Below are 12,222 nucleotides of genomic sequence, written 5' to 3'. Positions count from 1 at the left end.
ACCAAATTGACACATCACCTGACAGAGGGGTGTCTTGCCTATCCCAATGAGAATCAGCAACTTCTAGCACTTTACTGGGGCCTGGCCTGTGCTTACCGAGCTGCAGTTCAGCACTCTCAAAGGGCTGTGGTTGACATGGGAACTCAAACAATAACAACAACAGAGATTGCCCCAGTAGTAAAAAAGAAACAATGGACAAGGAGAACAACAGGCCCATACCCTCGATTAATAAGGGAGGAGAAAGAGGAGGAAGAAGCTGGTCCTTCAGCAAAGGTACCAGAAGAGGGAATAACAGAACTGAAACAGGAGGCAGAAACTACCCGGTCCCTGACGTCATCAGAACTGCGAGATCTGCGGAAAGACTACTGCCGCCAGCCGGGTGAGCGGATCGCTGCCTGGCTGCTGCGATGCTGGGATAACGGGGCAGATGCTCAACAGCTGGAAGGTAAGGAAGCCCAACAGCTGGGTTCCCTTGCTAGAAATCGAGGAATTGAAAGGGGAATTGGAAAAGAAACAGCAATTTGCAGTCTGTGGAGACAACTCCTTTCAAGTGTTAAAGCAAGGTATCCTTTCAAGGAAGATCTTATGGACCACACCCCAGGGAAGTGGGCTACTGCAGATGAAGGTGTCCAGTACCTGAGAGAATTAGCAGTGATGGAAGTCATCTATGGTGATCCAGATAATGATGAAGCCCCTAAAAATCCAGAGGATGTCCCATGCACACGGGCCATGATTAAAGGTGCGCCATCCTCCTATTCTGCCAGCTTGGCCGCGATGTACCACCCAGAATGGATGCAGGAGAAGGACTAAGATGTACGCCAACTGTGGAGGCAGTCTCTTCCTGGCTTCAGAACTTTGAAGAGAGTCTTGGTACCTCCTCATCTCTACAGGCGAGTGCCCTGGATGTTAGGAGCTCCCCAAGAAATCATTTCTCTTCTGTCCCAGTCAGGGGGAAAGGAAAGCCAAGGCGCATGACACGTGGCGAACTCTGGTTCTTCCTGCGTGACCAGGGGGAGGACATGAGGAAGTGGGATGGTCAACCCACCTTTAAGTTGGAAGCACGTGTACATGAATTGTGAGGAAAGACCCCTGCCAAGAAGAAGACATCCAAGAAGGTTGTTAATGTAGCTGGTGTAAAACCACAATAAAGTAACCAGCCACCTCCCAGATACAGAAAGACTGAGATCACCTCCCTTGACCCTGAAGAAGGAACCTCCGGCCTGGCACGGCAAGAGTCAGACAGTGAATACTCCGACCAAGAATGGGAATAGAGGGCCCATGCCTCCAGCCAGGGGGAGGAAAGGGATGATCGGGTGTATTGGACAGTGTGGATTCGATGGCCTGGCACATCAAATCCACAGAAGTACCAGGCTTTAATTGACACCGGGGCACAACGTACACTAATGCCGTCAAGTTATAGAGGGGCAGAACCTATCTGGATCTCAGGAGTGACAGGGGGCTGTCAAGAACTATCAGTGTTGGAGGCCGAGGTTAGCTTGACTGGGGACAAGTGGGAAAAACATCCCATTGTAACTGGCCCAGAAGCCCCTTGCATCTTGGGCATTGACTATCTCAAGAGGGGATACTTCAAAGACCCAAAAGGATACTGATGGGCTTTTGGTGTGGCCAGGGTGAATACAGAAAAGGTAAAACAGTTGTCTAATCTGCCTGGCCTCTCAGAAGATCCTTTTGTTGTGGGACTGTTGCAAGTTGAAGAACAACAGGTGCCAATTGCTATGAGGACCGTGCACCGACGGCAGTATCGTACAAACCGAGACTCTCTGGCTCCCATCCAAGAATTGATTCGTCAACTGGAGAACCAAGGTGTCATCAGTAAGACACATTCGCCTTTTAATAGCCCAATATGGCCGGTGTGAAAGTCTGACGGAGGGTGGAGGTTAACAGTAGACTATCGTGGCCTGAATGAAGGGACGCCACCACTGAGTGCTGCTGTACCAGATATGTTAGAGCTCCAGTATGAACTGGAGTCAAAGACAGCCAAGTGGTACGCCACAATCGACATTGCCAATGCATTCTTTTCAATTCCTTTGGCAGAAGAGTGCAGGCCACAGTTTGCTTTCACGTGGAGGGGTGTCAGGTATACCTGGAATCGACTGCCCCAGGGGTGGAAGCACAGCCCCACTATTTGTCATGGACTAATTCAAACTGCACTGGAAAAGGGTGATGCCCCTGAACATCTACAATACATTGATGACATCATTGTGTGGGGCAATGAGGCAGAAGAAGTGTTCAAGAAAGGACAAAGAGTAATTGAGATTCTTCTGAGAGCTGGGTTTGCCATAAAGAAAAGCAAGGTCAAGGGACCAGCACGAGAAATTCAGTTCTTGGGAATAAAATGGCAAGATGGACGCCGTCATGTGCCATTGGATGTTGTCAACAAGATAGCAACTACGTCTCCACCGACCAACAAGAAGGAAACACAAGCTTTCCTAGGACTTGTGGGATTTTGGAGGATGCATATTCCAGGTTACAGTCAGCTTGTGAGCCCTCTCTATCAAGTGACCCGAAAGAAGAACAATTTTCAGTGGGGTCCTGAGCAGCAACAAGCCTTTGAGCACATCAAACAAGAGATAGCTCGGGCGGTAGCTCTTGGGCCTGTTCGGGCAGGACCAGCTGTGCAAAATATACTTTACACATCAACTGGGGAGCACGGACTCACATGGAGCCTCTGGCAGAAGATACCAGGTGAAACTTGAGGTCGACCATTAGGATTTTGGAGCCGGGGATATCAAGGATCAGAAGCCCACTACACTCCGACTGAAAAGGAGATACTGGCAGCATATGAGGGGATTCGAGCTGCTTCAGAAGTTGTTGGTACAGAAGCACAGCTCCTCTTGGCACCACGGCTGCCTGTATTACATTGGATGTTCAAAGGAAACATCCCTTCCACACACCATGCAACCAGTGCTACCTGGAGTAAATGGTCGCATTATCACACAGCGGGCTCGACTGGGGAAACCCAGCCATCCAGGGATCCTGGAAGAGATCATGGACTGGCCAGAAGGTAGAGATTTTGGAGCGTTGCCTGAGGAGATGGCTCGTGCCCAAGAGGCACCGCCATATAACGAGTTACCAGAAGATGAGAGGCGTTATGCTCTCTTTACTGATGGATCCTGTCATGTGGTAGGAAGCCATCGGAAGTGGAAAGCTGCTGTGTGGAGTCCCACAAGACAAGTCGTTGAGGCCACTGAAGGAGAAGGAGAGTCAAGTCAGTTTGCAGAAGTAAAAGCGATCCAACTTGCCCTAAAGATTGCTGAACGGGAAAAGTGGCCAGTACTATATCTCTACACGGACTCCTGGATGGTGGCTAACGCCCTGTGGGGGTGGCTACAGGAGTGGAAGAAGACCAATTGGCAGCGCAGAGGTAAACCCATCTGGGCTGCTGCATTGTGGCAGGACATCGCTGCCCGAGTGGAAAACGTGGCTCTAAAGGTGCGTCATGTAGATGCTCATGTGCCCAAAAGGCGTGCCACTGAAGAACACCAAAACAATGAGCAAGCAGACAAAGCTGCCAAAATTGAAGTAGCTCGGCTGGACCTGGACTGGGAGCGTAAGGGTGAGCTGTTTGTAGCTCGATGGGCCCGTGAAACATCAGGGCCTCTTGGCAGAGATGCAACGTACAGATGGGCTCGTGATCGCGGGGTGGACTTGACCATGGAGGCCATCTCACAGGTCACTCACGAATGTGAAACATGTGCTGCAATCAAGCGAGCCACACGAGTAAAGTCTCCCTGGAACAGAGGGCGATGGCTGAGTTTTCAATACGGTGAGGCCTGGCAGATTGACTCTATTGGACCACTGCCATGAACACGCCAAGGCAAGCGCTACATACTCACCATGGTAGAAGCAACTACGGGTTGGCTAGAAACGTACCCTGTAAATCATGCCACTGCCCGAAATACCATCTTGGGTTTGAAAGGCAAATTTTATGGCGACATGGTACTCCTGAAAGAATCGAGTCAGACAACGGGACCCATTTTCAAAATAATCTTATAAACTCCTGGGCAAAGAAACACGGCATTGAGTGGGTGTATCACATCCCTTATTACCCACAAGCATCTGGAAAGATTGAAAGATATAATGGACTGTTGAAGACTATGTTGAGAGCACTGGACAATGGGGGATGGAAGCATTGGGATATAAATTTGGCAGAAGCCACTTGGCTAATTAACACCAGAGGATCTGTTAACCGTCCTGGTCCTGCCCAAACAAACCCCCTTCATACTGTGGGAGGAGATAAGGTCCCCGTAGTACACACAGGGAGGTGGCTGGGGAAGGCAGTGTGGATCGCTCCTCCCTTGGGAAAAGGCAAGCCCACTCGTGGGATTGTCTTTGCTCAGGGACCTGGATGTACTTGGTGGGTAATGCGGGAGGGTGGGACTACTCAGTGTGTGTCTCAAGAACATTTAACCTTGGGGGGAAAGTAATCTGTGGGGTGAGTTGTATGTTGCAGGAAGTGATGGAGGAAGTAGGAACGATGAAGAGTGAACAAGATACGTGCAATGACGACCCAAACCTAGCCGGTGCTGGAGTCCAACGGTCAAGCATACTTCTGTCCTGAACATCTGTCTTGACAGATGGGAGCCAAGTCACTGAACATCTGAAGGAGTGAAGAAAGCTTATGGAATGGATAAATGAATATTATGTGGGACCTGGGCATAACGTAAATGGTCTGGAATAAGGGGTGGAGACTGTATTGGGTCTGGCTGAACTGGAATCGGTTTTCCCCTATAGCAGCCCTCACGGTGCTGTGGTTTATGCTGGGAGCTGGCAGGGTGTTGGCAGCACCCTGGTGTGGTGGCTGCTGCTGAGCAGTGCTTACACAGCACCAAGGCTCTTTCTGATATTTCCCCCAGTGGGACGGGGTGGGCAAGATCCTGGGAGGGGACACAGCCAGGACAGCTGACCCCAACTGACCCAAGGGATATTCCAGACCATGTGACGTCTGCTCAGTATAAAGCTGGGAGAAAGGAGGAAGAGGGTGGGGTCACCCTTGGTCCTCCGAGGCAACCACTGCGCGTATGGGAGCCCTGCTCCTGAGAAGGCCCGACATCGCCTCTCCATGGCAAGTAGAGAATAAATCTGTTTGCTTTTGCTTCCGCGCGCGGACTTTTGCTTTGCTTTGCTTATATTAAAACTGCTTTTGTTTCACCCACAAGGGTTAGTTTATCTTCTTTCCCCTCTTTACCCTGTTGAGAAAACAAAGAGAAGGGGGGGGAAGTGATAGAGCGACTTGGTGGATACCTGGCATTTAGCCAGAGTCAAACCATCACAGCCCTATTGCCCTCACCCCCTCTGGAGAAAGGCCTACGCCGAGCAGCTGCAGGAGAGGCTGCAGAAGGCGGCAAGATGCCCAAGGCCTGCAAGGCCGACAGTGCCGGAGGGGCGGGCGGAGCTGTGCCTCCCGGAGAGAAGATGGTAAGTGTAAGTGTGTGCCGGCTGCTGCAGCGGCAGGGGAAAACCTCGGGCAGCTCCAGCCCCTGGAGGGCCCCGGGCTGGAGAGGAAAGGCTGCCTCAGCTGGCCGGGCTCTGCCTTCCCAAAGGCGAAGGCAGCCTGGGCTGCCCTCCCCGCAGCGGCTGCCGGGCACCCGGCCCGCAGCTGCAATGCCCGCTCTGCCCCGGCTCCCGGCCCTGCCCGGCTGCACCCCCGGCTGACCCGCGCTCCTCTGGCTGCAGACTGCCTGGGGCACGAGGCCCACGAGAGGCCGCACAGAGCAGCGGGCTGGCCTCGGCTGCGCCTCCAAGGACCAGTGGCCTGAGGCAGGCTTTGGGGCGCTGGGGCCCTTCTCCCCCGCCACAGAGCTGAGGCCCTTTCTTCTGTGTCCTTCAGCGAGGGGGAGAAGACAAGGCTGTTGGAGTGCCATGAGGAGGCCCAGGGACTGCCAGCCACACCAAGAAGCTGCCAGCAGCCCCGGGGAGGCCAGCGGCAGGGGCCTTGGCCATCGCAGCAGCCACCCTTTCCAGCGTGAGAGCTGCCAGCGACGGGTGGCAGGGTGAGGAGAGCCTTCGCAAGGGGGAACGTGCCAAGTAAAGGCTGCTGGTGCCCAGGTGTTGCTGTAGAGACGGACAAAGCAACACACACACAAGTGTGCACGTTTGTGGCGGAGCGATCGCCCGTGCACTCGGCGCTGAATAAACATACCCGCTTGAAAACTCATAGGTTTTGGAGTCTGTTTTCTGCAAGTCATTAGGGTAGGGTCTTGGTGCTTGGGGGTTTTTACTGGGGTCATGGGGGAGTTGAGGGGGTTATTAGTGTCCTGGGGGGGGGGGGGGGGGGGGCTGGGCTCTAATGGGCTCCTGGGGGCGGTTTCTGGGGGAGATATTGGGGTCCTGAGGGACAGTAAAGGGGTGCAGGAAGGGTCCGTTGGGGGCTAGTGATGTCCTGCGGGGGATCTTGTGTGGGAAAATGGGGTCCTGGGGGGGCTAATGGGGCTTAGGAGAGTCCTGGGAGTGGGCTGGTAGGGTCCTGGAGAGATATCTGAGCTCTTGGGGGGTAAAATGGAGAACTGGGGAGCCATAGGATCTGGTGAGGCACTAATGATGTTGGGGGGGGAGGGGAGGGGGCTGAGGGTGTTTTGGAAGGACCTAGGGGTGGCCAATGCAGTTTGGGTAGATTTCAGGGGGGATTTGGGATTCCTGGGTGTCCCAGGGGTACCTGTCGTGTGTCCATCCCTGTCCCCCAGTGGGTGCTGCTGCCCCAGGGGTAGCCTGAGTGCATCAGCCCTGACTACATCCAGTACCAGTGCTGGGACACCCTTCAGCTGCTACTGGGAAGACTGGGACAGGGCTGGGGGTCACCAGGAAGGGTACTCAGAGGGGGCTGAGGGGGATTGGGAGGTGTTGGGAGGGAGTGGGGGGTCTAGGAGGTAACTGGGAGGGAGGCATGGGGTACTGGAAGGTAACTGGATGGCAACTGGGAATACTGGGATGGGTTGCGGGCAACTGGGAGGTAATTGAGAGGCAGCTGGGAGCTCCTGGGAGGGTACTGAAGGCACTGGGATAGACTGGAGGGCACCAGGAGGGGATTAGAGACACTGGGAGGTAGTTGGGGGCTACTGGAAAGGGCTGGTGGTTTACTGGGAGAGACTGGGATGTAGCTGGAAGGGGGCGGGGTGGGCTGGGGTAACTGGGAGGTAACAGGGGGTGCCTGGGAGCACTGGGTGGGCACTGTGCAAACCCTGACAGGCACCCTGGCCACCCAGGAAGTGCTGCGGGGTGAGTACCCCTGACCCCAAACACCCCCTTTTCTCTCCAAAAATTGCCCTTGGTCCCCAGATCAATGTGCAACCACCAAATCCCCCAGTTTCACCCCAAAATTTCCCCATTTGACCCCAAAATCAACCTCAGCACCCACCAAAACTCCTATGCTTCACCCCAAAAATCTATTTGGAAACCCAAAATCCCCCAGTTTTACTCCAAAATCTGCTCCAGCAACCCCAAAAGCCTCCCAGTTTCACTCCAAAAATAATCCTTCGACTCCAGAATCCCCAGACTCCAGAAACCCCAAAGTGTTCTATCTTGACTGCCAAATCTCCAACGCTCACCCCAAAATCTCTCTTAGATTCACAAGAATCCCTCAGTTTGATCCCAGAAATTGCTCCAGCACCCCCAAACACCCCCAGTTTCTTCCCAAATTACCCCATTTCACCCCAAACCCCCCCATAGCCACAATCAGCCCTTTTTACCCAGACTCCAGCATGGTGCAAATGCCTCACCCCAAAACCCATGTGCACCAAATCTCTCAATTTCACCCCAAAATTCCTGACATACCCCAAACCTTCCAATTTCATCCCAAAACCTTTTTGTCCAAAATCCACCGGTTTCACCCAAAAACTCCCTTGTCTGTGGGCACTCAGGGAGCTCTGGGGGCAAGGTCTGTAGCACAGTTGGGGTGTTGAGATTTTGGGGGGCTCCCCGTGACCGTGTCCCCCTTTCGGTGCCCCCAGGGCAGGAGGAGGGGCCCTTGCTGGAGGGGACCCCGCTGCGCCTCAAACCCTGCCATGCCCACGAGCTCTGGGTGGAGCAGCAGCTCTGCTACAAGGAGATCCCTGAGGCCTGCCTGGTCTCCTGCCAGGCCAGATGTGCCCCTCTGTGTCCCCCTCCGTGTCCCCAAAATCTCAAGGGGGTCCCCACCCCCTTTTTTGGGGACAGGAGCCTTCGTGCTCCTTGAAGAGCTCCACTCTCATGGAGCAGTGCGCTGCTTTGAAGACACTGAGCCATTGGCTGACCCTCAGGACTGTCCAGTAGCCTCCTTAGTAGAATGTTTATTCATTTAGGAAAGAGAAACTTTTGAAAAAGCCCTTTTTTGGCCCAGTGAACTACAGCATGCAGGAGAAAGCCGTGATCTAGAAGGGTGAAAGAGCACCAGCAGCAGAACACGCCACTAAGCCAGACCCATGTCGCTATAGTGGAGCCACCACTGCTGACTGTCCTCCTTAGTGACACCGCCAGTGGCATTGAGCGCGCTCTCTGCAGCCCTGCAGATGCCACCAAGCCAGCTGTTTGGAAATTGGTACTTTTGGACAGGACAGAGGCCGTTTCCCACAGGACCTGGAAGGGTGAGATTCCCATCTCTTTGTGTGCTGCTGCGCTGGCACCAGCACGCCAATGCACCCTGCTTTTCTGCATGGCTCGTTGCTCCCCTTTTTGGGGGGAAGCTTCAGCCCTTCGGGCCTCCCTGCTGCTCTGGTGTGGGGGCTTGGGCTGATGGGAGCTTTGCTCCTTGCTCGGGGAATGGTCTCCTCTTTCCCTCTGCCAGCGTGTCTCTTGCTCCTGGCACTGTGCTCGGGGTCCCCGTGGGACAGTGGGGCCCTTGGGGGGTTGGGCGGAGCCTTGGGGACAGTCACACCTGGTGAAGTCTCACAGGACGGTCAGTGGGTGTGGGAGGACGCATTTGCCAGGCACATCGTGTCTTCGCAGCAGCCCACGTGCTGTGTGCTGTTGGGGTCCTCCTTTGAGGGTCCCGGTGTGCTGAAGAGCTGCGTCCCAGGGGCTCCTGGGAATTTCCTGTCCGCTGTTTGCTCGGGCCTTGGCAAGAGCAGGCCTGAAGCCCTGAGAACGGAGCTGTACCAATGCTCTGCTGCTCCTGCAGTGCTGCTGCTCTTCAGCCTGCGTGTCATTTGCAGCTCAAACCGGCCTCACAGAAGGGAGCGAATGCCAAAGTGTGCCCTCCACAACACTGGCAACCCAACAAGAAGTGAACCCCATAAGCGGAATTGTGGGAATATAGGACAAGTGTAGTGAAGGAAATGGTGAACTGTCCCCTTTACCGGGGACATCCTGGTGTCCCCAACTCAACACTCGCCTCTTGGGTTGGCGGCTTCTCGCTCTCTTCCCACCTTCATTACCATATTTATGGGTCCCTGTTGCCCCCTCACCATGTCCCCACCCCCCACGCCAGGTCACCTGAGGTGTCCCCTTGTCCCTTGGGTGACACCCCCATGTGTCCCCCCCCTCAAGCTCTCCAGAGCATCACCAGCAACCCCGGTCTCTACCAGATGCTTCCACATTTCAGAACCTTCATCTGGGAGGGGGTGAGTCCCAGGGCTGTCCCCAACATGTAGGGGGACACAAGTGTGTCCCCAAAGGGGGGGTGGCCATTATGACAGCCTCCCCCCCACACTTTTTGGTGTCCCCCTTTCCCCCAGGTCCATGTTAACGTGGTGCAGCACAGCCTGGTGCTGCTCATCTACCTCATGGGGATGGCGAAGGCTCTGATGGACACCCCCCGCCTCTCCCTGCAGAGGGTGAGTCTGGCCTAGAGAGCGAGGACACGGCGCCTGCCACAGGGTGTTGCTGGGGCTGGTGTGGCCGGTGCTGCCTCTGTGCTGCCCCGTGCTGTGTGCGGGAAGGGTGACGCTGCTGGGCTCTGCTGGGCTGAGGTGGCTGCACATCCCTGTGTGCCTCGAACCAGATGGGCTCTGCCACACCCACACGTGTGCTGCTGCCTGGAGCCGTTCTGTTCCGCGGTGTGCGAGTTTTGGGAAGGCCCTGGTGGCAGAGGGCCGCGGAGAGCAGGGGGCAGTGAACTCCCCCCAGAGGCTGTGGTGCCAGGCTGGGTTTTTCCTGCTGGCTGTTGGCAGTGCTGGGGCTGGGCGCTGCTGCCTGAGCGGGGCCTGCACACCCTGTCCCGCAAGCAGAGCATTCAGCGGGGTCTGTCGGGGGTGTCCAATCACATCTTCTGCCTCCCCTCCTGCTTGGAAACCCCCACGTTGTCCCTCCAGCTCCAGGAGACCGCCGTGCCCAGCCTCTAGAACCAGTGATGCTGCCATCAGCCTCACTGCCAAGGGCACCGCGACCCTGCGGGCACTGCACTGGCTGCTGTGCTGGTGGCCACGAGCATCTGCTCCATCTCCTCATCGTGCTGGCCCTGTGTGTCTGTGTATCTGCCCTTTGGGATGCAGCATCAGTCTTTGGAACACACACACGGGGACAGCAGCAGCCACGTCCGTGAGGCTGCGACAGGAGAAACCTCCTGGGGGCGAGTCCCCCAGATTCAGCTCTAGTGGGACTGAAAGGAGAAATCCCCGTGCTCAGCAGTGCCCTGGCTGCTCCCTGACAGAACGGGGAAGGAAAGCCAGAGAAACTCTGCAGCAGAGATCACGATGAGCAGAGGCAGCACTAGTGAGGTGTGAAGGCGACGGCAAGGGCTGGCAGCTGGACTGGTAAGGTACAGTAACTGAGCTGCTGCTAACAGGAGGGCAGCAGGGTGCGAGCTCAAAGCTTTGTACAGAAAGTTCTTTAGGGATTGTTTCCTCCAGTAGGTACCATTAAAGCATCTTGGCAGGTCCCTGCCCTGCAGGTCCCAACATGGCTTCTCCTTCCTGGCCAGCTCTGCCTTGAAGAAACATGCAGTAACTCTTGGGGCCTGAGAACATTCCCTCTGCCAAGGGCAGCTCTGAGCAGCCCCAGAGATCCAGAGCAAAGGGAAGAACAGTCCCAGGGTGCAGGGCTGAGGCAGACGGGGTCTCCTCTTCAGGGCAGCTCCTCTTCACCCGACAGATTGTCACCCTCCTCCTGCAGGTCAAAGCTCTGGGAAGGAGCAGGACAAAGAGCTGCTGAGAAGTACGAAAACAACAGCTGCACTCTGCTGTGGGTCTGTCGGATTTGGTCTGGGGCAGCGTGGGCTCTTCAGAGGGTCCCACCTCAGCCCTTCCCCCAGACACCAGCAGCACACAAACCCCGTGGGGTCACCAGCACAAGGCCAAGCTTCCCACCCCACAGAGTTTTACCCTCTGCCCCAGGCTCTGCTTTCCCCGAGGGAAAAAAGAGCAGAGCTGGGAATAACTGAGGAGCAGTGCAGGAAGTGGAGCCTGCCTTACCTCCAGTTCTCCCTGAGCTCGCTGAGATAGGGAATTTAAACAATTTTAGCTTGATGGCGCAGAGCTTGCGCCAAGATGAGGGGGCTATGCGCGAAGACATACCAGGGGCTGACAGTGTTGCTAAGATATTATCTTCTGGCTCAAACAGAAGCTTCCTATTGTCCTTGAAGTAGTACAAATCAGCAATAGATCACCTCAAATCCTAACACTAATTGGCCTTGCGGTTTAGCTAGGAGCCAGGGAACAACTGAGGCTGCGCAGAAGGACAGGGTGAAAAGTTCATCAGCGAGGAAGAGGAGATACTTCATCTGTACGACTCGCCCAGGAATTTGCGACCACCAAAGGAGCTCAACGCGCAGACGCAAGAGGAGGAGACCTAATTACCATGAGAAGCGAGGGGAGGCGGGGAAATATTCTGTTTATGTATAAGCATTCTATGAATATGCATTATTTTGTAATATATAAGCAGGACGAGAGCTGCAAGGGGCACGCATGCTTGCGGAGGAGCGATCCCCCATGCGCCCGGCGCTGAATAAACATACCTACTTTACAACTGCACAGTTGTGGAGTTAGTTTTTTTCCGCAAGTCAACTTGGCACCCCAGGTGGGACTCTCTACTCGGCTGCCGGGACACTGCTGAGGGGTGGACATCCTAGGTGCGCACCCCAAGCTTTTCTCGGAGTAACTCCGCTCCCAGCTGTCCACTGCGGGAGCAGACAAGGACCATCTAAATCGCGGACAAAGGTATGTTTAAAGGGTAACGGGCTGCTGGTAAGACGCGCAGAGACGTCTGGCACACAGCGTAGTCCCAAGGAGGGGGTACACCCATTTGGTTCTGGTTTTGGAAAGCCGAGGGAAAGGTGTAAGGTCTTTTGGTTCA

General features: G+C 55.1%; 1 protein-coding gene across 1 annotated transcript in view; it reads left to right on the top strand.

Annotated features, from left to right (window-relative positions):
* LOC141969411 (uncharacterized) overlaps nucleotides 1-10,274 on the top strand; it is a 40,445-nt gene extending 30,171 nt beyond the window's left edge. The window contains exons 21-22 of the mRNA XM_074925141.1: nucleotides 9,669-9,767; nucleotides 10,104-10,274. Coding sequence (XP_074781242.1) covers nucleotides 9,669-9,767; nucleotides 10,104-10,274 — 270 coding nt within the window. The remainder of the gene's footprint in view (nucleotides 1-9,668; nucleotides 9,768-10,103) is intronic.
* Nucleotides 10,275-12,222: the final 1,948 nt, after the last annotated feature.

The sequence above is a fragment of the Athene noctua genome, chromosome 22 (genome assembly GCF_965140245.1).
Source record: "Athene noctua chromosome 22, bAthNoc1.hap1.1, whole genome shotgun sequence".
Classification (NCBI taxonomy): domain Eukaryota; kingdom Metazoa; phylum Chordata; class Aves; order Strigiformes; family Strigidae; genus Athene; species Athene noctua.
Note: the sequence above shows the minus strand (reverse complement) of the source record. Positions and strands in the feature narration are given on the sequence as shown.